We start from the raw sequence: 25,271 nt of genomic DNA on the forward strand, positions 1-25,271 counted from the left end.
TTTTCTTGTAGTTTACCCATGGTGCCAACATTAAATGGTACCGTTGTTTAAAGGGGTGGTTGACCCTATGATGTTTGTGAAAGGAAAGATTTATATACAGAATCTATGTACACAGGCAGTGTAAGTATTTGCTGCACACAATGAATTATGCAGTGCTCTCCAGCTACAAGAGAATCACGTGAAGATAGACCCAGAACTATGACCAACAAATGGGGTGGTGTCAGAGAGACATGAGAGCAATGAGAAGTGCAGCTAGCCATGACAGTAATGACTTTATTGAAAGTAAAAGGTCTGTATTAGTACAGGCTGCACTAGTTTACTGAACACTTGCTTGATTAGATTAAACTGGCATAAATGTTTGAAAAAAATAGACAGCAGCTATCAGTCAGCTTGTGCTAAACCAGAAGGATATTTCAAGCTGATTCTATCCCGTGTTGGGTTCTTGTCCAAAATGTCATTAGGTGTATGAAGGAGAAAAGAGTACAGGTTAAAAATCTGTGAACATGTCAAGATGAAAGAAAGCCGACAAACACTTTAAGATTTTGATAATCATAACAAGCCAGAGAGGTAGTTGGAAGTCAAACAATAAATCCAATAATGTCTAGTGCTTTGCCCTTCAGGAAAGTGTACAGAAAAGCAGAATACAGCACAGAATAGCACTGCAGAAAAGATTCTGCTCATCGTAAAGAGCCACAAACTGAATGCGAGTGAGGAAAATGATGCTGTTATGTTTGCTGAAGTGCTGTATGCCAGGTCTGAGCAATAGTCCTCTCTGCTCTGCTGGAGTATTATGTTTGCTTCGAGCATTGTTGTTTTGAGACAAAAACAGACAAACCGGAGAGTTCAGAGGGGAAGAACAAGAGCCTGGCCCCTTGAGACAGGTTCAAAAGTCAATTTTGCTTAGTCTAGAAATAGAAGACTGAAAAGACATGTTGTGGTCTCTCCATATAAAGCAGATGTTTTAAAGATAGTGATCAGCTGTTTTTTCTGTTCCATGCTATTGTCAAGATGTCCCATCCCATTCTTCCAGGTAAACTGAATAAATAAAACTTTGTATCTCTCCTCAGAATATCTTTTTCCTCTAATCAGCATCTAACAATGGAGTCCCTCAGGAATCCATCTTCTGGCAGATACTGTTAACTAAGGAGAGTTTTCTGTCCTCTATCCCCCTAGTTATAAAACCTTGAAATGATTTAACAGTTTAGCATTATGTTTAGTAAGATTCCAAATACTTCCAAGTGAAAAGGACACAATGAAAAAAGCCTTTATATAACTTGTCACAAGCGCTTTGATGTCCCTGTTTTCATCAGCTTTTATGTGTCTCTTTATTTGAAGCAATGCTATTGGATTGTGTCCATGAAACATCACTAAAAAGGGATGTTAATGAGAAGATCACCAGAACATTTGAGTCATGGCTAAAAAGAGAAATCAAGAACATACTTTTCAAATAAAATAAATTTCACTGGAAATGTGTGAAATTGTCATAACTGCAATGAAAAATATGGTCAAAGGAAACAAAACCCTAGAATGCAACGTCTGCTTTCCCTGTATTTTCTGCTTTTTCCCAAAAAACTGCCTGACGGAGCACTTGCAGTAAAAGCTAGTGCAAGAAATGTTTTGCCCTTTGGTACCTGGAGATAATTTCCAGTGCTATGGAGTATCATGGAGATTGCTTGGAGTAAGAAACTGAATTTGGAAAATTCATGGTTATGGACTACAGCAAATGAATGACTCGTAAATGAATTTCTTGATTCTAATTGTGTTATGTAGGAAAATCCTCCATGTGCCACATCATGCCATGGTGCGGAGGACTCTGCTCAAAGAGAAGATGAGGGAACAACTCCGTAATGTGCAAACCATTACTTTTTCTGGTAAGAGTATCAGGAAGAATAACTGATCATGCTAATTATTTTTTGAATTTCATAAATTATGAAATTTAACTTTCAGTGTATAGACATTAGCTAAATATATCTGTGGTCTGCTGTTACAGGCACAGAAAAGACTATTCTCAGGTTAAAACTATCGGTGATATCGATAGGGAAAAAAAGCTCTTCAGAAACTGGAATTCCATTATTACAAAATTATCTGAAATAAACCACAGTCTCAGACTTTAACTTCTGAAATACACACTAAAATGAGCCATAATAGTTATTTGTTAAGGAAAAAAGGTTACCACAAAGTTGTTCTGGATACTGGAAAATTCCATAAACGGGCAAAAAGTTTTATGTAGTAGAAGAGCTTGGTGATGCTCAGTTATAATAAAAGCTAGTTTAAATTTAGGTACAAAACCCAAAGGTGTGTCCAAGAGCCAGAAGTCTGCAAAAATTGTTGTATCACTTGGATTTTTAACATTACTTCATTGTAATAGTTCAGATTGTGATTAAGGACAGTTAACAACATGTGATTTTAATTTTTTCAGTTTATCACCCCTCCTCCTAAGTATATGAAATTGCTAACGTTTTATTTGCCTTCTTAAATGACTGCTGTCTCTCTGTTTTATCTTAACCAAAGAATAGGAAACAGAAGGCAGGAGCTCTGAATCTGCATCTCACAGCCCAGTCACAAGATTCAGGGTGGAGACCAGAGTAAGGAGTCACAGATCCACACCACTGCAGACAGCACATACTTTTCTGAGACCAGCATCCAAAAAAGCATTTTAAATGAAAAACAAACAATGGTTTCATGTTTTCAAGTGCAAATCTTACCAAAAAATAGGAGTAACTTGCTGTAATACTGTGAAGAGGGAGCAGTTCATCCTAGAGGCAAAGGTCTGGAAAATTATCTTAATCCTAGGCACATCATTGAGGTAAATGATGTGCCCCCCCAAATGACAGGTATGAACTCTGTGAAAAGAACACAGGAAAGATCTGACCTTAATCGAGTGTATGCACACCTACTACTTTTCATGATGTGAGATAACAAAATATTGTTGACTCAACTACAAGTATGCTAAAACTTTTTAGCCAAGTGAAAGTAGGGTAAATCTGGAGATGCAGGGGAAATATGAGACATGAGTTAACATTGGTATGTTTGTTACAAAGAAGCAGAAAGTCAAATCTAGCCTTATTACAGAAAAAAAAACCCTGCAATCACTGAATATCTCAGTTCTTTAAAAGGCCCAAGGATTCCTACTAGGAGTTTGATGCTCATCTGGTGCTCATCTTATGTCAAGGAGTGAACCCTGGTTTTAAGTTTCACCTAGAATTTGTAACTATGAACACTGAAGCTGGATGTCTCCTACATTTGACCCAACACAAACTTGTGTTTTACTCAAAAAAACAACCTGGTCATAGAGAACAAATGGAATCTGTGTAATTTGAATGCATCATCTCCACAGTTGCAGGTATGAAGAAGTGGTGGCAAGAGGGGCAACTGAAGAGGACCTGCACCCTGGGACACAGGTGAGACAAAGCTGTCACTGTGCAGGGTGTGCTTCCAATCTACAAAACATCAGTGGGATTTCTGCCGTTAGTAAGGATTTTCTCCATAGCAAGCAGAAGAATCCACCTCTGCTGGAAGAAGCAGAAAAATGCCTGGTAGGTCCGGCAAACCCCTTGGCGCTATGAAGGCTACTGGACTACACACCGTAGTGGCTGTACATGAAGCCATCATGGATACAGAAACAAAATAAAACCAGTTTCCTCCTTTGCAAGAAATATCAGGATTTTTTTTCCTAAAACGATAGCTGGTTTATTTTAATAATAAGGCCACACAATGTGAAAAAGTATCAAAACCCAGGGCCTAGATTCAGTTTTCCTAGCATGTTCCAGTTTGAATCAGGACTTCAGTTAATTTCACAGGTATTTGAACTTAATGTCAACTTTCTTTATTTTTGTATTTAACTTCACGTGTTGTTAAATTTCTGAATCTACGTTTCTAATCTTGCTAGACTGGACTTGTAAGAAGACTAGTGCTTTGTTGTACCAGCCCAAGTGAAATTAATACAGCAGAAAACTGCACAGAAATATTTCAATTCCGAAAGCTGAGATTCCCGCATTTGCATGATTTTGTGAGGGGACCCGATAGCTCTTCGCTTGATGTAGGTATATGGAAATCCCTTGGGACTTGAATTCAGATGGTATATTTTGAACCCTGATGTGAACAGGTGGCTTTCATACAGTTTGATTTTCAAATTAGCTGGGAGTTTGCAAAGTTAGGAAATACTCTACAGTGAATAGAGTTGATGTATCCCAAATATAAACAAACCCAGACACTTACCAGAAAGGCCAGTACTATATCATTAGATGGGTTTCCTTAGAGCAGCCGGTGCAAGTAAATGGCGTAGATGTGTTACAAGTTGCAGAATATTTTTCTTAAAATATCATCTCTTTCCCCTTCCCAGGTTCCTTGTATGTTCATTTTCTTTTTGTTTCTCACTCATTTTTACTCTCTTCTCCTTTTAAAAATACTGATTAGCTTTTTTTTTTTCAGATTTTATTTTCTAAATTTTGAATCATTTAAAAAATGAATTCTTTTAATTTTTATTTAATTTTTATTTAATTTTGATTTTTAGTTTTCTCAAATGAAATATAAGCCAAATGACATTGCAATTCCAATCCAACTTTCTGACCACATTTTCTTCCAACAAACTTCAAATGAAGCAGGAACATCCATTCATTCACTTGGTGATAATCATTAAAGCACATTGAAATCAATTTATGCTGGCTTACAGTCTGGTTGAATTCCATCACACATATTTAAACAGGCTGCCTAAGAGCAAAGTCGGTAGAACAGTCATTTAGTTTTGTATTTTATATCATAAATCCTGTTACCTAAAGCCAAGAGCTGCGAGCAGGGCATCCTGCAGAATTAGTTTCTCCTCAGCACAGCATGTTTCGCTGCTGCCATCTTCTGGCAAAAGGTACAATTCTCCTGTCATTCGTCATATTGCTGTTGACATATCTAATAATCTTTTCGCTTCAACAGTAGCAATACAGTTTTTTGTTCATTTTGGAATTAGATAATTTATCTATAAGTTTTGCAATGTGCCATCTCTTAGCCAGTTGCCATTCATGCACACAAGAAGATTTTAGGAGATACTGCAAATCTGAAAATGAGTGTTTAAACACAAATAACCTTTGTCTTACTAAACATCGTATTGCTACACAACACTGTACATATATTATTAAATAAAGCTGTTTAAGAAATGTTTCTTTGCTAATATTTGTGCTGCTCAGATCTTTACTTTTAGACAGCAAATAAACTATTCAGGTTTGGAGCTGATCCTGTCTTTAAGTTCAGATTTACTACACCTTCCCATTTTAATATTTCAAAAATATAAAAACATTTGAATTCTTTTTTAAGGTCCTATATTTGTGGCCAAGTAATGTGGCGATGTTCTCTAAACCATCCTTCAGTGCTACATAACCAGTGTTGGAAAGCTATAAAAACCTGGTTTTCCTGAACATTTTTCTTACAGCGCTTAAGTCTGTGAAGTCTGAGGTGCTCTGGTGTTCTTCTCAGCACATTTTAGCTGAATTTAGCACTTTAAAATCCCAGAATATTGCTGCAGCTGAAGAGGAAGCCACAGTTACAGGAGGCAGAATCTGTTGTTGGGTGCCCTGCAAGCAGCAGAGATCCAAGCCAAGCCATAGCCCTGACCCCTGATTTAGACTCTTCAAAGCAAGGGTGCTATGCCAGGATTTCTTGAAAACAAGAAGTCTTGTAATAAACACCTTTCTTAAACTGGGCTACTGAGCAAGTTCACCACACACCTGAAGCCCTGGGACTGACCGCTCTGGGAGTCCATGGCCACCATGAGAACGTGTCGAGAGAAAGCAGCTTTCCTAACTGAAAATATTACTTGTTGTCATATAAAAACCACAGCGTGAAGGGTGGGAAGGTTAAAAACCAAACAGCAGTGCCTATCGCATCTTGTTCTTAGAGATGTCGGTACCTCCGATGTGGGGCCTCCCCTGGGTGCAGGGCTGAGCGAAGCGCTCCCGCCGTCCGTATCTGACAGGACGTCCTCAGACTCTCTTCCGCTTTCCCCCATCATGAGAACCAAGCTTATTTATTTATTTATGAATGTATGTATGTTCGTATTTAGTTATTTATTTATGTCTCCTTCGCAAAGGCTACTTGCATTAGTTGATCCATCTGTTGTGACAGGACAAGGGGTAATGGTTTTAAACTAAGGGAGAGGAGATTCAGGCAAGACATGAGGAAGAAATTTTTTACAGTGAGGGTGGTGAAACACTGGCCCAGGTTGCCCAGAGAGGTGGTAGATGCCCCATCCCTGGAGACATTCAAGGCCGGGCTGGACGGGGCTCTGAGCAACCTGATCTGGTTGAAAATGTTCTTACTCATTGCAGGGTGTTGGGCTAGGTGACCTTTGAAGGCCCCTTCCACCCCAAACTGTTCTATGATTCTACCCTTGACTGAATCTCTTGTGTCACGACAAAGGCAGCCAAGCCTCCCGGAGTGCCACCCCGCCACTCAGCCCCTTGCCACCTCCGCGGGGCCCGACATCCCTGCTGGCGGGGAAAGGCTGGTTACGTTTGTCCCCGCAGGGGCGCGGGGAGCAGGGCTGGTGGGGCACGGGCCCCCGGCGCTGCTCCCGCCCTCGCGGGTGCCGGCAGCGCCTCCGCCATGCTGAGCTGCAGGGCCCCTCACCGGCAGCCCGACTCCCGCCGCGCCGGACACACACCCCGGGGCGCCACCAGCCTGCCCCACCGTCCCGGCCGTGACGGGTCAGGCCGGCTCGGTGCGGCCGCCCAAAGTTGCATCAGCTGCGGCGGCCGGGAGGCGCCTGCGCGGGGCCGCTCCCGCCCCTTCCGCGCTGCGCTGTGCGAGGCAATGGCGGGCGCCGACAGCCAGGTGGGCCCGGCAGCGCGGCCGGCCGTGCCGGAGCACCGGCTCTCCCTGTCCCCGCGGGCCGGGGGGGTGTCCTGCGGCGCGGCGGCCCCTTCGTCCCTGTCAGACTCGGAGAGGGGGCAGCGCGGCCGGGAGGACGGCGCGGGCAGCAGGAGGGCGCTGGGCCTCTCCCCAGCCCCGGGGGAGCAGGGCCGGAAGGTGGCGGGATTTACCTGAAGGGAGAAGAGCGGGGAGCTGGGCTGGCGATCCCTGGGGCGAAGGGGTCAGGTGTTTTTCCTGGTGTGTGGGGCTGTGGGGGCGGGCGGGTTAAAGCGGCTGCTGGAGAGTGAGGAAATGGTGCTCGCCCTCCTCAGGTAAATGCTGGGGAAGAAAAAAAGGCAGACTGCGGAAAGAAGAAGATGAAGGAAGGGGCCGGCGACGGAGGGCGGACCGAGGTGAGCAGCCGTGGGCCATGGGGGTGGGAAGAAGCGGCCTGACGGGTGCTGTGCTGTGTGCTGCTGCAGTGCCTCCCTCTGAAGGACTTTCCTGATGTTACAGTTACTCCTTTTCCCACTGTTCTTGTTTCACTGAAGTTTGCCACGAAGTGACTTTCTTGCTTTTTACACCAAGTTATATGATCTCTTCTTGCAAGTAGCAAGTGACAGGATGAGAGGAAATGGCCTCAAGTTGCACCAGGGGAAGTTTGGGTTTGATGTTAATAAAAATTTCTTCATGGCGAGTGTTGTCAGGCGTTGGAACAGGCTACCCAGGGAATCGGTGGAGTCACCATCCCTGGAGGTGTTTAAAAGACACGTAGATGCGGATCTTAGGGACATGGTTTAGTGCCAGAGTTAAGTTGTGGTTGGACTCAATGACCTTAAGGGTTTCTTCCAAACAAAATGATTCTGTGATGGCCACGGCTGCTGTTTTCACTGTGCCTCTGTGTGCAGCAGGAGGTTGGCAGTGGGGCTCTGGGCTGAGGAGAGCCTGCCCGGGGTGCGCTGCCTGTTCTGTCATCATGGTGGGTAAACACGGATCCTTCTGGCTGCACAGAGGGCCAGCACTAATCCTGAGCCAACTGCATGGCTGTGTAACCTTGGTTATGCCCAAGATGATGGTCCTGATGTCATTATATGACGTGTAGACTGGAGTCAGTTCCTGTCCAGGTGGCACGGAGTAGAGGTGCTCCTTCAGTCTTTTCACCTAATAAGAAAAATCTGGTTTTGTGTTGAACTTAGACAGCCTTTTCAAATTGATCTTTGTCCTTGTGGAGCTTATTAAACAGGTGTTTAATAAACTATGTAGTAGCTTATTAACATAGGTGTAGTTTACTTTGAAACATAGCACTGTACATCCATTTTTTAATAATAATTTTCATGAAGCTGAAGTCTTATTACTATATAATTAATCTTTAATAATAAGTATTATTTGCTAGATACGGCACATATATGGTCACACAGCTGCTTCTGAGAAGTATAGCCATTCTGTTTGCATTCTTGATGTAATGTGATTTTAGATTACTCTAATATTAGTCCATTTTTTTCCCTTTCTCTTTATTCATTATAAATAGCTGAATCCCTGGCCTGCATTTATCAATGAGCGTTTGGAGATATACAATAAACTTAAAGCTGAACATGATGCACTCCTTGCAGAAAGAGCTGCAAATGATAGTAAACCCATCAAAGTTACATTACCTGATGGCAAGCAGGTTGATGCTGAATCCTGGAAGACTACTCCTTATCAAATCGCTTGTGGAATTAGGTACGATTCTGTTCTGTGATACACTCAATTGTTTTTGTACAGCTCTATGTCTGCAGGTTGTGACCGTGAGGGTACGGCTAATGTACAACCTCTCTCTTAGTCATTTATCTCAAGCTGGAGGTAACCAACAGAGTTCTAGTTTTGGACTGTAATTTTTTTTGCCTTATGAAGATATAGCTTCTAGAATTATATAAGAATATAATTGAGATCTTTTAGACACACATTACTTGGAGATTTTTCACCACAAGTACTGTCATTGCATTAAGGACTAATTTGGTAACAAATTTGCTCTTAATCAGATTGAATGTTAGCACCTGCAAACTTATTTGTATCGACCTGGGGAAGATGACTGCTGGGTGATTTTTCATTTGATTTCAGAGAGAGTTAACAGTATGAGTATCTTTCACTTAACTGTGTTTTTACTTCCATGGGAGATACTCATCAAAAAGAGCGTTGTACATCTCCAGGTAACTCAAACTAGCTGTGGAATAGATATGACCAGTGCGCACTGGACACCCTAACAGTTAAAATTGCGAAAACTGGGTGATTCTTAGAAGTGAAATGCCATTTTTTTCCATGCTTAGGCGCCTTGTCATTGGAACTGTTTTTGCTTTTGTGATTTGGGATCAAGTAAAGTGTTTTTGCCTAGTGGAAAAAAAAACGTAAAGTTACTACATCAGAAATGCTGTTAATTTTTAAAAGAGAAGCTCTGTCTTTTATTGTAATAGGATTTTCAAGTCAGGTTAGTACTTTGAGGTGGCTGCCTCTAAGTTGTATATGTTAATGAATGTATGAATGAGTATACAGCACAGACGTCTTTCCCTCAACTCTGAGATGTGAGTAGGATTTTCGTAAATGTTCAAAACAGGCTAAACCACTCTTTTATTTGGAATTTATGTATGACACTGTATCCACTCTGAGCACTCCTGAAAATCTTATTCAACGTGGAGGGCAAATCTGGGGAACTTCTACTTGCTGATTTCAAAAGATTACATACCGTGTATTTATTTTGTAGTCAAGGCTTAGCTGACAACACTGTTATTGCTAAAGTGAACAAGATGGTTTGGGATCTAGACCGTCCTTTGGAGGAGGATTGCACCCTGGAATTGCTTAAGTTTGAAGATGAAGAGGCTCAAGCAGTGAGTATCTTCTACCAAAATTTGTTTGCCTTGACATTTGCATTAAACTCAGCCTCAAGGAGTTGTTTGTTTCTTGACTGTGGTTAGAAGATGAAGAGGGAACAGGTTTGCTGTGCAGGTACATCTGTATTTTCTAATAGTTCCTTATAGGGGAGTTGTGGTGCTGCAGGTAATGTACTTTCTGCTGTGTATTTGTACCAAGTCTGCTAGCAGTTGCTGTAGTTTATGTCAAGTCTGTTCTCGTTAAAATTTTATATTTGCAACTTTCGTGTTAATGTAAAGTTCGTCTTTTGAAATGATCTTTTCAGCACTGACTTTGAAAACAATACTGACTACAAAAGTACTGTCTATATACAATCACAAAAGTACTGAGTAGGCTGCTCTTACTTTGTACATGCAGAAGTACATACTGTATTATGGCTACTCATTCAGATAAATGTGGATATCCAGTACATTTATGAATACTGTCTTTAGAAGAAGTCATCTGGTACAAGAAGCTGTCAGTCAAATTCATCACAGAGGGTTTGCGTTCAAATTAGGGTTTTCATGTTGGCTAAATGATGGTTCCTGTGAGATTTGTTTTCTGCTCTGTACAAATAAAAGCAGATTAAGTCCTATAGATTTGGTTTTAATTTGTGAAAACTTCAGATATATAACAAGATGGAGTGTAATTTTTAACTGCATGAACTGTTCTACTTCAGTGAAGGATTTCCCATGCATAAAATGTTTGGATTAGGACCACAGCCTTATATTGAAAGTGCACCTTTTGGTCTTTTTGCAAAGCTGATGGAAGTTCATAGAAAAATTTCTGAATCATTTTCCTGACATCTTGACAATAACTGAATCATTTCAATAATAGTTGAAGATAAGAATTATTTGTTGCCACACTGTAAACAATTTTCCAGTGTTACCTCTTGGAATTATTGGTGCTTAGGATAAGAGTGGTGCTGGGCAGGTTCCTTCTGTTTTGTAGACTGTGCTAATGTGGGATCTGCACCAAGTATCCTCAAAAGCAGGTGTTTCAGAAAATATTTTCAATAAAATACTCAGAAATGCATTGTGCCTATTCAGATTGATCCTCTCTTTTTTTTACTTCCACTAGGTGTACTGGCACTCAAGTGCTCACATAATGGGTGAAGCAATGGAGCGAATCTATGGTGGCTGTTTGTGCTATGGCCCACCAATAGAAAATGGATTTTATTTTGACATGTTCCTTGAGGAAGGGTAGGTTTTGTATTCTAATTTCTTAGGAGTAGGGGATGGCAGTCATAGCAAAATTTCTGTCATCTGCTTGTTTCTGGAGCAAAGCCATCTGCAGACTGCTTTGTTCTTTGCAGTGTGTCCCATCCAAAAGCTACTGCATTGGAACTGAATCAGAAATTGCAAGTGAAAGCAAGAATGATTCACCTTTTTGTGTGTTTATTTTAGGGGTGTATCAAGTAATGACTTCTCTGCTTTGGAAACCTTATGCAAAAAGATAATGAAGGAAAAACAAGTCTTTGAAAGACTGGAAGTTAAGAAGGAAACACTGCTTGAAATGTTTAAGGTAGGCTGTTTTAGAAGGTTGTTTCTAGCATCTTGCAGTTATTCTTTAAGTATTTGTAACTTAGCCACAGGAAGATCTATCAAACTAACTTTTCAAGAGGACATGTTCTTATAAGTTCGTTTGTGATATTTAACAGAAAAAATGAGGGAAGGTGTAATTCTTAGTTTCTTGGGAGTGTGCCGCCTTCTCCTGGGTGACCTTGGCAAAACCTTTGAAAACACGTTCTTCATTTATTTCCCACAGATATAAATTTGCAATATATTACATGCAGTTATGTTATATACCTGTATTGTATTGTCTTTTGGTAAAATACTGTGGTGATACTACAACTGCATGTGCCAGTGCATTCAGAAAGCTTCATAAAACATTTTTAAGAATGAGGACTTCTGAGAAAGTCCAAGCAACACTGTAAGCTGATCCTTTCTCTTTAGTACCTAGCTGCAAATGATTTTCTGGCATTCCTGAGATAGGCATTACTCAGTTTACACTGTCAGGACATCAGGAGAATCACAGTGTCATTTAGGTTGGAAGGTACCTCCGTAGGTCTCCAGTCCAATCTCGTGCAGAGGGCATGAGGTCAACACTGAAGTCAGACCAGGTTTTTGAGGGCTTTTCCACTTGGGCCTTCAAAACATTGAAGGTTGGAGACTGTACATCCTGCTCTTTAGGCAGCTTGCTCCACTGCTTAACTATCTGTCTGTCTTATAATCCTCTTTTGATGCAGCATAACATTAGGTTTGCAAATAATTTAAACTGCTGGCCAGTTCTCTTGCTTAACAAGGAGTTAACAAATCTGTATGCTGCTTTTCTTCTCAGTATAATAAATTCAAGTGTCGTATCCTGAATGAGAAGGTCAATACTCCAACTACAACAGTATACAGGTAATTATGCATGTATCATAATATTACTGGATATGCCTTTCTAGGATGAAGTATACTAAATGATTGTTTTCCTATTCTTAGGTGTGGTCCCTTGATAGATTTATGCAGAGGGCCTCACGTCAGACATACTGGCAAGATAAAAACCATAAAAGTTCATAAGGTAAGTGCTGAAGCTGCCTTAGACGAATGTTTTCACTGAAAACGTGTTGCTTTCTTTGAGCGACATGGTGATGGCTTATCCAGGAATGTACCATGAAATGGGTAACCTGGCCAAAAACTCAGCGTAACAAATTGGGAAAAGGCTGTGTGCTAGAATGATATTCAAATAGTGCAAGGCCCAGCTATGTGTGCAGGACCTGCACTTCCAACACGGATAGAAACATGAATGTGGCTTAAGGCTCGGCTGAACAGTATCAGAGTTTATACTTTTTGCTCAGCTGATTAGTATAGCTGAGTGTGAATAAACAGTTGGAATAGGATAGCTACAAATAAAAAAAATAGGCTTAAAAAAGGACAAGAGAGTGTGAAACTATTTTTGCATATTGTGTTCACCTGTTGTTTCTGGATTTTTCGTATCAGTGCTCTCAAGATTAAAACTCTCCCTATGCTTTAGTTGTCATACATTAGGTATAGTGGTTTATTAATAATTGCATGCCTTTTCATAGCAGGTAGTAGTAGTAAAATGTGGAGATTCCTCCCTTTCTTCAGTGTTTCATTTATTTTTTGCATGCAGAGTTCTTCTACCTATTGGGAAGGTAAGGCTGATATGGAATCCCTCCAGCGGATCTACGGAATATCTTTCCCAGATGCAAAAATGTTGAAGGAATGGGAGAAATTTCAGGAGGAGGCTAAAAACAGAGATCACAGAAAAATTGGGCGGGTGAGACAGTTTTTCTTGTTATGTACAAACATTGTGTGGATGTAACCCCTTAACTAGAATCATCTTGCAGATAGCATATACTTGCTGCCACAACCAAGATGTGGCACAATTTTACCTTCAGGCGAGTTGTAAAATCAGGTACTTTTCTCTTGAAAACCATCAAAAGTCCTAAAGCAAATAACCGTTCTTTAGACTTTTTGCTGCTTTAAACACGATGACATCCTTATTCCACAGATCCATCAGAACAGCACATGAACACTTTGGTCCACAAAACATGAACATTTCAGTCTGCAGGCAATGCTTATTCCTACACAGTTTGCTGCAGCCTATTCACTCACAGGTCTTCTGTATGGTTTCAGAATCTGTAATACATTTCTATTTTTTTTGTTGTTGTTTTTTAGTTTTCTTTTTTAGATGGAAATCCCTGTCAGGTGATAGATCTGAATACTCTTACAAAGTCTACTGCTGGGACATCAGGAAAATACACAGAAGAGTTAACTGTATGCAGACCACAAGCATGTGCACAGTTGATCACAACAGTAGCCGCCAACAACAGTTCACACATTCAGTTCATGTGCGAATAATTAGAGAGCTGCAGAATCAGAACTCAACATCACTTGTCAGTATACAAAGGGAGCTGTGGGGGCACAGTTAGGAGTTACACATAAATGTTAAGTTTTGGAGCATCAGTAATGAAATCAGAAACTGAACAATCTCTTTCCCCTACAAGTACTGATAGATATATAAATACTAGCGAAAATGCATTGTTCTATTGGTATTGCATTTTTTTTAGGTGTGTTTGCTTTTTTTTTTCCTAAACTTCGATCAGTGGTGCCTAGTCAGTAGTAATTCATTTGTGAATGTTAAGTGAAAAAGGTGGTGTACAAATACCAAGTTTTTAATATCTTTTTCTACAGGACCAAGAACTGTTTTTCTTTCATGAGCTCAGCCCTGGTAGCTGTTTTTTCTTGCCAAAAGGAGCTTACATTTATAACACATTAATTGAATTCATCCGGGTAAGTAATGTCTTTTGGAAATCATCTTATAGAGGAAATTGCTTGATGCTACATATAACAGTATTAACAGTCCTTCATTTCAACTTTTTTTAATCTCATAGTTCAGTAAGCCACGGAACTGAAGAAACCTGGTTTCTTTGAAGTGGTCTTGTCACAATCTCTGCTAAGTTCTGTTTTTATCAATACTTTACACCTGCAGTAAAAGCAGTGATAATGATGGTTTATAGTATGAATTCCTTAACATCTAAGCTCACACTACAGCTGTTGCACTGATGCAATTGATTTATTTCAATAAACATATTAAATTTGGCCTTGTAGAACTATTCGTTATGAAATTATGCACAGGAAAAAAATATCCCTGATCTTCCTGTTATAATATTACAAGTCTGTTGTCTTATTTTATGTTTGGGCTGCAATCAAGTGTCATTGAATAATTAGAGAGTGCTGCTATGCTTGCAGGGAGGAAACTTGTTCTTATTGCGTACTACAGAGGCATTGTTTGGTGGAAGGGTGGTGCTGGTGGAAGGGGTGTATACTATCATGTCCAACTTGAATTTTTCTCTCTTCTCTCTTCTCTCTGTCCTCCTCCTCTCAAGTCATGGACTTTTGTGGAGCCGTATTTGTATATTTTTATGGCTGCAGATTGAGGCTAAGTACCATTAATTTTGTTTGCTTTATTAGTCATTTTCTATACTGGATCTGTTGTTTTAGGCTGAGTATCGAAAACGTGGATTCCAGGAGGTTGTCACTCCAAATGTTTTCAACAGCAAACTGTGGATGACTTCTGGGCACTGGCAGCATTACAGTGACAACATGTTTTCCTTTGAAGTGGAGAAAGAAATCTTTGCTCTGAAGCCTATGAACTGTCCAGGACACTGGTAAATACATAGCAAATCCAGTTTACCAAAGATGATGCTGTTGGAAAAAAAAAAAATCCTGTTTCTTTTACTCATTTCTTTTGCCTGCTTAATGGTAAAGATGGCTATCTTCAGTTATCCAAATGTGACATGCTGCCACGAGTGATGTGAGTCTTGTTGTCTATGTGCTCTCTTTACTTGAAACACAGAGCAATGTCATTTTTCCATCATTACAGTGACTATAGTTTAAACATGAAGCTTACCTTCATACTACAAAACCTGGATATCCAAAATAAATACTGAGGCATTGACAATTTTGTGGCAATTTAGGCATTCAGGTTTTAATGCTCAGTTTTAGGAGCTGTTTTATCTTCTCTCGGTGAGGTGGGGAAAGCCTACTAGCTATGAGAGGATAACCTGCATTTGTTTTAATGATGAAGCTAGATATTAATGATGGTTGTTTTCTGATTAATTGTGGGCATTATGGTCATCTGCATAGGTACTGATTGCTTCTCACTGACTGTTTTTTGCGTAATTTTGATTCTGGCTGAGCTTCAAGTAGTAATCTTTTCCTTCAGCCTTATGTTTGATCATCGTCCAAGATCATGGCGTGAGCTGCCATTACGGTTGGCTGATTTTGGTGTTCTTCATCGCAATGAACTGTCAGGAGCTCTGACAGGACTTACTCGAGTACGTCGCTTCCAGCAGGATGATGCTCACATATTCTGTGCTATGGAACAGGTATGGGCTGCTGTTAAATGAAATCAGGTATTAAAATAAGATTAACTGATTTTTCAGTATTTGAGACCTTATTTTTTATTCTCATAAAGATTGAAGAGGAGATAAAGAGTTGTCTGCAGTTCTTGCGTACTGTGTATGATGTCTTTGGATTTTCCTTTAAACTGAATCTCTCCACTCGTCCTGAAAAGTACCTGGGAGATATTGAAGTGTGGAATCAAGCTGAAAAGGTAAACAGTAGTTTTATTTTTATATGAAAGCAAGGCTGCAGCTGGAAGTCCTGTAAGAACATATTGCCTTCTAGGAGGTACAGTGACAGCTGGACATGAGCAGTGTAATTTAATAACTGCCTTCAATACAGTCTGGCTGCTGTAAATAGCTTACTCTCCATACAGAAGCAATCTCCTTGTCAGAATCAAATTACCTCTCCTTCTCACTTTCATTGTATTTTTTCATAATTAAAAAAACCACCACCACCAACAACAAAAACCAAGAAAAAAAGAGAACCAATTCTGCTAGCCTCTGTAAGATGACTTAATAAGACTTAGACCCATCTTCCAAAAGCCAGGTTGCTTTCACAATTAAAGGGCTGGGCTTAGCCCCTGCCAGGTGCCTTGCTGGGGAGAAGATAGGACAGGAATAGACATGGGGTATATCAGGGTGGATCCCTGCTCAATATTACCTACAAACTTTAAATCTAGAATAAAAATTTATTGTATCTTAGCTAATGCTGCTTGATTGGCCTCTTCCAAAATGAATGCATTAATTTTGTTTGTTTAAATTGGGACAATTTTTAAAAATTTTATTTATTTTTTTTTTAGCTGGGGCGTTTCCAAAACTTTCCTTTTTCAGAAAATAAATGAGTTGTAGCAGTAACTGAGAAGTACTGAGAGTTGGTAGTGTCGTGTATCTGTAGCAGCTGGCTGACCCGATGCTGTAATAAGGGAAAGTGGGAAATGATTGAGAAACACTGAGTTTGTGTCCTTTATCTCTAGCAACTGGAAAACAGCCTCAATGACTTCGGTGAGAAGTGGGAGTTAAACCCTGGTGATGGAGCTTTTTATGGACCTAAGGTTGGTGTGCTGCTAACCCCTAGCTGGGTTAAGCTTTTAATTGTGTTTGGAAGAGGCAGATGAAAGTTACACAATTCCTTGCTTTCCGTTGATACTACTGTAATTGTGGCAGTAGGGGTAGCATGCAAATACTGTTCTTTGCAGTACAGTGGATGAGCAGGAAAAAAAAAATATCAAAGTCTTCATGTGTTTACAAAGTGATACTAAAAGTCACATTCCCCAGAAAGATAAGTGTTGGACATTTATTTGTGCAGAATGTGTGTCAGATTACTTCAGATAGATACCTGACCAAGACAACATCTCCATCTAGTTAACATTTTGCTCTAAGTTAGTTAAACAAATACAGAGGTACACTGTGAATACATAAAGATTTTTTTTCATATTTTATTGTGAGCAAAGGGGAGAAAATAGTATGGTGGTGCACTTGATTTTAATTTGTGATCTTCTTGGTAAAGACAACTTTTATTTTTCATTTATTGTCCTGTACATTCCCTTGCAACGTAATGTTATAACTACATTTTTCAACGTCAGCATGCATTTCTAAATTGGTACTGTTTAGGTCTGGCTGGAGGATGTAGAACCAAAGTGATTCTTAAACAGACAACCTGGTACAAGCTGAGATTGTTAAGAGCTGGGATGAGGAAGAGCAGATTTTTTTAATAGTTGTTCACTACCATTTTAAGATGCTGTACGGCTGAAATTTTGTGGTTTTCCAGATACACAAAGTCTGACATACTTGAGGGAGAAACAATACTTTGTGTTCCTGGTTTACACGTAGCTTTAACACTCATTTTGTTAATTAAACTCAGTTTACAAGTATAAACTATTTGTCTGCTGTTTAAACAGAGCTGATTGGTTTCGTGGGAGACATGAACAGAAGGTGGCACTGTAAGATCTGTATTACCACAGCAATTGCTGCATTAGAAATAATCATTTGGGCAAGTGAATCTTAAGTCATGAGAAAAACAAAAATAGACTTACTGGTAAAACAGATTTTTGAAAAATGTTGATTTTGCTGGCACAGTTTTCTTGCTGCATTGAGTTGCTGGTGAGTTTTGGTATATTGGAAAGCCTCTTGCATTGGTTTTGTTGGTTGCGGGGGGGGGCTGTTGTTGGTGTGTTGTTTTTTTTTTTTAAAGCTCTCTCTTCAGTTTGCACAGATTAAGTAGAGCTTTCTGAAAATTTCCTGGTATCTCTGAGTGTAAGGACAGAGAGCCTTACAGAATTACTTATAAATCTTTTCCTAATAAATCTACACTATACTTATGTCTACATTCATCTACACTATACTTATGTCTACATTCAGTCATCTAGTAAACTGGTTCTGATTTCTCTCTGTATGGCTATTGAATCGATTTAATTTTATGGGTTGTATGTGAAATGTGTTACAGCAGCTAATCATTCATAATCTGAAATGCAAACAAGATATAGTAATTTCCTCAGTTGATTTGAAAGAAGGCAAATAACTATAGCAACCTTTGTTAACCTTAATTAACTTTATACTTGCTCCTAATACACTCTAGCCAAAGTAAGGTGAGCAAATGTAGCATTTTGCACTGGTTTTAATGGAAGCTAGTTAAAGTTAAATTTTTAAGTTAAGGTCTACATCTAGGGTACCTTTAAACTTCTTGGATTTTTTCCCTACTCTGCTTACTGGGTGATTTGAAATTAAAGAAGAGTGTAAATAGTTTTATTTTGATAGAAGCTCTTTGAGTAGCTGAACTATGGATAAGCTCTGGCTTCTGAGTGCAAAATTGTAAGACGTTTAGAACTTCAGTTAATAAAACACAGATCTGTTTGTTTGACACATAAAATAAAGCACACAGCCCTAACATATAGCCGTACTGGAAAAATAATGAATAAGAGAGCAACGTGATAAATAAGGTCAGGACACCATAAATCTACTGGGTTTTATCTGTCTCTCTGTGTAACTTGTATCATAGGTACTCAGGATTAAAGTGTAAGAAGCAATAGAAAGAATAGGCTTGGCTGTAGATACTCATAGTCAGAATAAATGTCATTGATTAACTTGATACCTACTGGTAAATGGACTATTTAATAGCAGGATCCCTATCCCATGTTCATGCCCTGAATTTGTAACATATTACAAAGTATTCAAATACTGCATAATGATGGAATGAAGTTTGCCACTTTGAGGTTGAAGGAATCTTACTTTTGATGAGACATGTTCAGTTCTGATGTTGTACTTAGGTGTTACTGAACAGGCCCATCAAAGATGCAGATTGAAACTCACAAAGAATAGTCTGAGGTATTAAATGTCTTGAATTGAAGTAATGCTCTTTCCTTGCTCACCCAGTTTTTAGCTCTAACATTTTTTGCATCAGAACCTGCAAATCATTTATGTCCTAATGTAGGCTGAAGTAAAAATATGTTGTCTAAAACCACATATAGTTCCTCTGCATTTAGTGAAACCTTCCATCTTAAAACAAAGTTTGCTTTCAGAGGGGCATGCTTATATCTTAAACTGTAGTAAAAGTTTCTGTCTTTTTGTTTCTAAGATTGACATTCAGATTAAAGATGCCATTGGCCGCTACCACCAATGTGCTACAATCCAGCTTGACTTCCAGCTGCCAGTCAGATTTAACCTCACCTTTGTCAGGTAAGCACAGAGGCTGGTGGTTTTAATTGCTGTATAATCTAACTCTCCTGTCACAGGCATAAGTTTACATCCAGAAAAAAAAAAAACCAAAACCAAACCTTATGTTTAAAAAAAAAACCAAACCTTTCTTCACAGCCATGATGGTAATGACAAGACCAGACCAGTCATCATTCACCGAGCTATATTGGGATCTGTGGAGAGGATGATCGCCATTCTAACTGAAAACTATGGAGGCAAATGGTAAAATTGAAAAGTAAATGTATTATTCTAGTTTGAGCAAACACTTTATGTAGAAGAGAAATTAGCCCCAAGCATGCAAGAATCAAGAGGGTTTGTTCTTGCTGGCTGCAGAGGCGTGCTGTAGGTGTACCACAGGGCAATTCCTTCTGAATCACCTTCCTTAGATATTAAATAATTCTAGATATGGTAGCCCCTACATGATACCACTCATGCAGGTGCAGCATACAGCTTGTCTGCCCAAGGTGTACATCTGTCAACTTTGCTTCTGCAGCTGGGCTGCTCTGCAATGAGTCATTTTTATAGGTCACCTCCTTCACCTGCTGCAGTGTAATACCTGGTGGGGATCACCCCTCTGTTTATAACAAGACTAAAAGTAAATGTTTTGCCATGATTAGTTAGCCATAAGCTCAACAACTCAATTATGATTTGTTGGCTGTTGTAAAAGACAACTTGAATCTTCAGGTCAAAAAGGACTTTTCTCCACACTGCAATTCTTATAGACAGTTCTTTCTGGGACAGAAATTTTAATGGGTATAGGGCTGTCACTGCCACTGAACCCAATCTAAGCAGCTGGCTTTATGAATCTGTTGTGTAGATTTTAGTCCTATCTGTTAAGAGGATTTTTCATACTAAAGGAATACTGAAAGCTACATTAATTTGTTTTGTTTGTTTATTGAAGGCCGCTCTGGCTGTCCCCACAGCAGGTAATGGTGGTACCAGTAGGACCAACATGTGATGAGTATGCTCAAAAGGTGATGTATATGGTTTGGGGGATTTTTTTCAATATATTCTATTTAGTTGAGATGCTTGGTTTTTAATGATTAATGGTATAACATTTATCTGGGATTAATGTTGTAAGTCTTTGCATATTACATTGTATCATTTTTATATTACAATGACAATTAGTTGCTGAAGTTGTAGATGTATCTTAAAGAGGGCTTGAAATAGATTTTGAGTATCTAAACAACAAATGTTGATCTTTGTGAGAGTTTTGTTTTTGGAAAACATAGTTTTTCTCTGTAGCTCAAAAGCTGTCTTACCCTTCAGATTCATGGCCATGTGCATCTTGCAAAAGCAGTAAGAAAGATGAAGATGCGTCTTTTTAGTATTTAGCATCTAGCAGACCTTCTCCTATATTTCTTTCAAGCACATTATACATCAAATAGTCTCAAAATTAAAAAAAAAATCTTGTGATCAGAAAGCTCCACCATCCCGCTGCCTTTCACAGTATCAAACTGAAATCACTATTCAGCCCAAAACATCAGATATTCACATCACTGCTTAGTTATTTAGTGTGTATGTACTTGCCTGATAGCTGACCTGTTTCCATTTCTTCAGCTGGGCTCTTCTGCAACACCTGAGCCAGTGATGATGCCTTTGTTTTAGGAGTCAGATAAGCTTGACTGGCTTAAGTCTACAAGTCATAAATAGTTCATTGTAATGACTATCCTGTAGTGACACTTTAAATACTTTTTCTTCTAGGTCAGGCAGCACTTTCACAATGCTGGATTAATGGCAGATGTTGATGTAGATCCTGGGTGCACACTGAACAAGAAGATCAGAAATGCTCAGCTTGCACAGTATAACTTTATTCTGGGTAATGTGTAGTGCATTTTTTACCTTATCCTGGCTAACTTTCTTGGATAGGTTACGTGATTTGATCTTTCTTTTGTGAGCAAGGCAGAGTGGTGGTCAGTGTTTTAGGTCACTTTGCTCCTAAGGGTCTCCATCCTGCCTACATGATGGGCATTCCTGGCTTGTACAGCTGTCACTGAAAGGAGGTCACTGTGGTCCAAGGCATTACTGCTGCTTTAGAAGAAGGTCTTGGCTTTCTTCTGGTCAGCAGCGTGGAGACATATGTGAAATCTCTTTCCCTTTGTCAGTCAGATTGTTGAACAGTTTTTCATCCCCCCCCATCCCATAATTAATGCTCTCATTTCAAGCATAGCAAAAGAAGTATCGTATTTTCACTGTATTCAGCTGTAGTGTACATCTGAGCTATACATGCATGCATAGAAGACTATTCCAGGAGAGGGTGATGCAGGGACTATTAGAAACTGACACTGAAGAATGTGATTTGAAGCACCATGTTAGTTGTGTCATGTAAATTGAGGCTCTAGCATTGACCCTAAAAAATCTAGAATGTGTTACAGTAGGAGCCTTTGACAGAGAAACTTTACCCTTGGAGTAATTGGTAGAATCATGAATAAAGTTCTTTTGTTCTTTGAAACTTCAATGCAGATAAGACACAACTGCACTTTACCTTCAAGACCACAAACAAATGAACAGGCTATCAGGGGAAAAATCTCACCTAATTTTTCAGAGGTTGTTTCAAAGACTTGTACTGCTAAATGTAGACTGGGTACCAGAAGTACAATGTCCTGTAGTAACCTCTAAGTATATGATATAAAATTTGTGTTAGTAATGAGGCGTACATATATTATCTTGGTATCTGTATCTTAAAGTTTAAGTAAAATAGCTTTGAGATTTTCTGGTCTTGCTGCCTCTGTAAAGAAAACAAATAGCTATTGGTTATTTACAATCAGTTGTCTTTCTAATCTTTGCCCATGGAGTATTTCATGTTTATTTCTCATTTTGACTTTGTGGTTCTCTCTAATAAGAAGTCAAGCTGGACTTCCTAAGTTTATTTTTCTCTTTACTCATATTTTCCTAAGTTGCTGCTCATAACATACTAAATCCTATTAAATTATGTGAGATTAAATAAGACTATTGGCTGTTACAGATCTAAGTGGGGGGAGCTGGGAGGAGAGCAAAGAAGGATTTGATGTGTTGGTTGGTAAGCTTTTTAGAATTTTTTCTTTAGTATGCCTAAGGTTTAAGAGAATGGGGTAAAAAAAAAAAGAGCTTGCTAAATGTTAAGTTTATTCTTTTGCATCTTGGCTGTTTCTAGTTGTCGGTGAAAAGGAGAAGGCAAGTGGAACGGTTAATATCCGCACCCGAGATAACAAGGTGCGTGGTGAGCGTACAATTGGAGACACTGTGAAGAGACTGCTGGAACTGAAATGCTCTCGCTCCAGACAAGCCGAAGAGGAATTTTAAAATCATCTGCTCTACCTGGCATAAAAAAAAAGTTTTCCTAATTTAGTTAACCACACAGTTTTTGTGCTGAACCAGATTTGAAATGTATTTCATGTTGGACCTCTTGCTCATTTTAGCAGAGACTTTTCTTTAGTCAGAAATGTCTCTTTTTGTAAAAATCAGTTTTTCACAAACCTCAAAGTGAAATTTCATGGCCTCTGACCAATGACAGATGAAGCAAGATGAAATGACTTCCTGTGACTGCAAAGGAAAATGAAATGTTAATTGGGGATACACATAGCATTCTAACTACACTGTTAAGAATAAAATATGGTTTGGTAACAAATGTTTTTCATTAATGTTAAACGAAAGAAAACACATAGTAACCATGCGCTGCAGCAGATTTTGGAGTGTGTCCTCTAGCAGGGAAAGTGATACTTTGCAGTCTTGGCTGCATAATATCAACTGATGAGGTGACTGGGGAAATGAGCAGAGGTCTCCCATGCCAGTTAGTGCCTTGGGGAGTGTCTCAGCTCTTGCTGCGTGACACTCCTAATGTGGGGTTGCACGACATGGAGCACTGAGCTGCTAACCATAGCTAGTTAGACCCTTTTCCAGAGCAGTGAGGTGGTAAGGTCATTGTAGCTGTAGAAGGAGGATAAGACTGTCTGGAAGAGATAGGGCAAAGCAGAGGCAAAAAAACAGCTAAGAGAACCAGGGTTCTTGTGAAGTGTGTTTCTATTCTTATCCCTGAGCTATCCTTTCAGTAAGGCTGTATATGTCACAGCAGAAACAAGAATGTACCAAAGTAAAAAGGATAATGATTATTAAGACAAATGCTATTTTTCAGTTTAACAGTAAAGTCTCCTTCCATTGAACACTTCCTTCCCCAGCATCTAGTCCAGGGCATCCTGTCTCACAGTTGAGGGATCTCACCAATTGGTTTTGTGTTTGTGGGGTTTTTTTGTTTGTTTTGAGGGGTTTTTTGCACATCTGGCTGATGAGGCAAATATCTGTCACCGACAAAATAAAATCATGGTCAGAGGTTTTTAGGTCTTAGTTAATCTTAACTGACCTGAGCAGCTTCCAAAGGTGGTCTTTTTAAAAAAGGAAAGTTCTTGCTACAGTCTTGGCAAAGATCAGACAAATCTGAGGACAGGTTTCAATGGTCCTGTCTTTTGGAAACATCCAGGTCTCACCATTTCTTTTATTATTTTGGCAGAAGCATTTCATCTACCCTTTTCCCACTTGTCTCTCAGGAGTGATGGTAACGTGTCACTACTTGAACCCATTGTGAATTCAGCCTCACCAGACCACAACTCCAGCAACTTTTACCAAAATCTGTTTCCTTCTGTTTTGGTCGATTCAGACTAAGTGTTCCACCTAACTGCTGTGGAAGAAAAACCAAACAAACAAACAAAAACCAACCCACAAAAAACGAGGAAGTTGACTTTCCACTGCCTTACTGCTTTTAAATTTATTTTGCTGAGGGTTAAGTGGGTTATTCTGTATTTTGCATTTGCCTGACTTTGCTCTGATGTGGCTGTTGCTTGTGCAAAACAGTAGAATGAGATGTCAGCTAACCCTCGGGCAGAAGGACTTCCTTGAATGTTGAAGGTAAAGCAGAGCAGGTAACTCTTTTCTTGTGAAATGGAGCCACTAGCTCCGTTTCTCTCTAGGAATCAGCCTCAAACCACCTTTCCCCTAGGCTGATGGACTTGTTGATTTTCAGAGAGCTCTGCCTTTTGTTCTGCAGGGATCCATGGGCATTTTAGCACTAAACTGGTGTAGTCATGGCTTGTGATACAGGTGCTGTAAAATGCTAGCTGCTACTGTGTATGGCTCAGTAGATGTCAGTCTTGGACAAGTCATCCTTCTACAGAGGCTGCATTTACTTAAATCGTATTTTAAATGGCAATATAACAATATATATGCACACACATGAATACGCTACTAGAAGCACCACCTAAGGGTACAATCCAATAAAATATGTACCTCAAGTAGGGTGTGGACAGAACTGAGGGGTCTACATCCAGATTGTGGATGTAATACTGCACTCAAGTGCCATCTAAACTTGCACTCTGCTGTTTAAGTTCTTTAGCTGCCAAGGGCTGTGGACATATGCAGAAGCAGAACGGGCCAGGTCTGACCAGCACATCCTCTCTTGGTTCAGCCTGAAGTCCCCTGAAGAGCAGGTTTTGGTCACTGTTTATCACTTTTGGTGGGACTAAGCTCTCAACAAAGTACTATGCTTGTGTCTCCTAAGGCAGGAGGACACAACTTTGGTGTCATTGCTTAGCGGTGGGACCCCTTGTGAAGCAAGAGAGAAGCCTTTGTATCGTACTTTCCAGGGTCTGAGAAGGCTGAAAGCCACCTGTCTGGTTCTGCAGAGTGTGCTCTGATTATCAGCACTAGGCAAGAGAAACGCAAAATGTTTGCCGCTTGGTTTTCAGTCTGTACATCCCCAGGGAGGTTTTCATGGGAGTGTAAATCGCCTCATTGTACCACAGACTTCTCCGTGCCATGGGCATTTCCTGTGGAGTAGCTGATAAGGTATAGCTCCAGCTCTGCTATGTGTCACAGCAAATTTTGTTTGCTCATACCTTAAAGCATGTTTTTGAAGGAAATCACTGAAGGAGGCACACAGGACGACAGGGAAGGAAGATATCTAACCTGATAGATCATC

The 25,271-nt window shown here is 39.7% G+C and overlaps 1 protein-coding gene across 1 annotated transcript; it reads left to right on the forward strand.

Moving 5' to 3' along the window:
- Window positions 1-6,753: 6,753 nt before the first annotated feature.
- TARS1 (threonyl-tRNA synthetase 1) lies at window positions 6,754-23,604 on the forward strand. Its single transcript, XM_065656780.1, has 19 exons — window positions 6,754-6,819; window positions 7,170-7,250; window positions 8,366-8,556; window positions 9,572-9,695; window positions 10,798-10,919; window positions 11,124-11,241; window positions 12,058-12,122; window positions 12,204-12,282; window positions 12,856-13,002; window positions 13,920-14,018; window positions 14,730-14,896; window positions 15,454-15,616; window positions 15,706-15,843; window positions 16,609-16,686; window positions 19,206-19,306; window positions 19,442-19,546; window positions 20,226-20,298; window positions 21,029-21,143; window positions 22,458-23,604. The coding sequence occupies exons 1-19, from the start codon at window positions 6,799-6,801 to the stop codon at window positions 22,604-22,606; spliced, it is 2,136 nt and encodes a 711-aa protein (XP_065512852.1). The 5' UTR covers window positions 6,754-6,798; the 3' UTR covers window positions 22,607-23,604.
- The last annotated feature ends 1,667 nt before the right edge of the window (window positions 23,605-25,271 follow it).

Source organism: Caloenas nicobarica, chromosome Z (assembly GCF_036013445.1).
Source record: "Caloenas nicobarica isolate bCalNic1 chromosome Z, bCalNic1.hap1, whole genome shotgun sequence".
Taxonomy (NCBI): domain Eukaryota; kingdom Metazoa; phylum Chordata; class Aves; order Columbiformes; family Columbidae; genus Caloenas; species Caloenas nicobarica.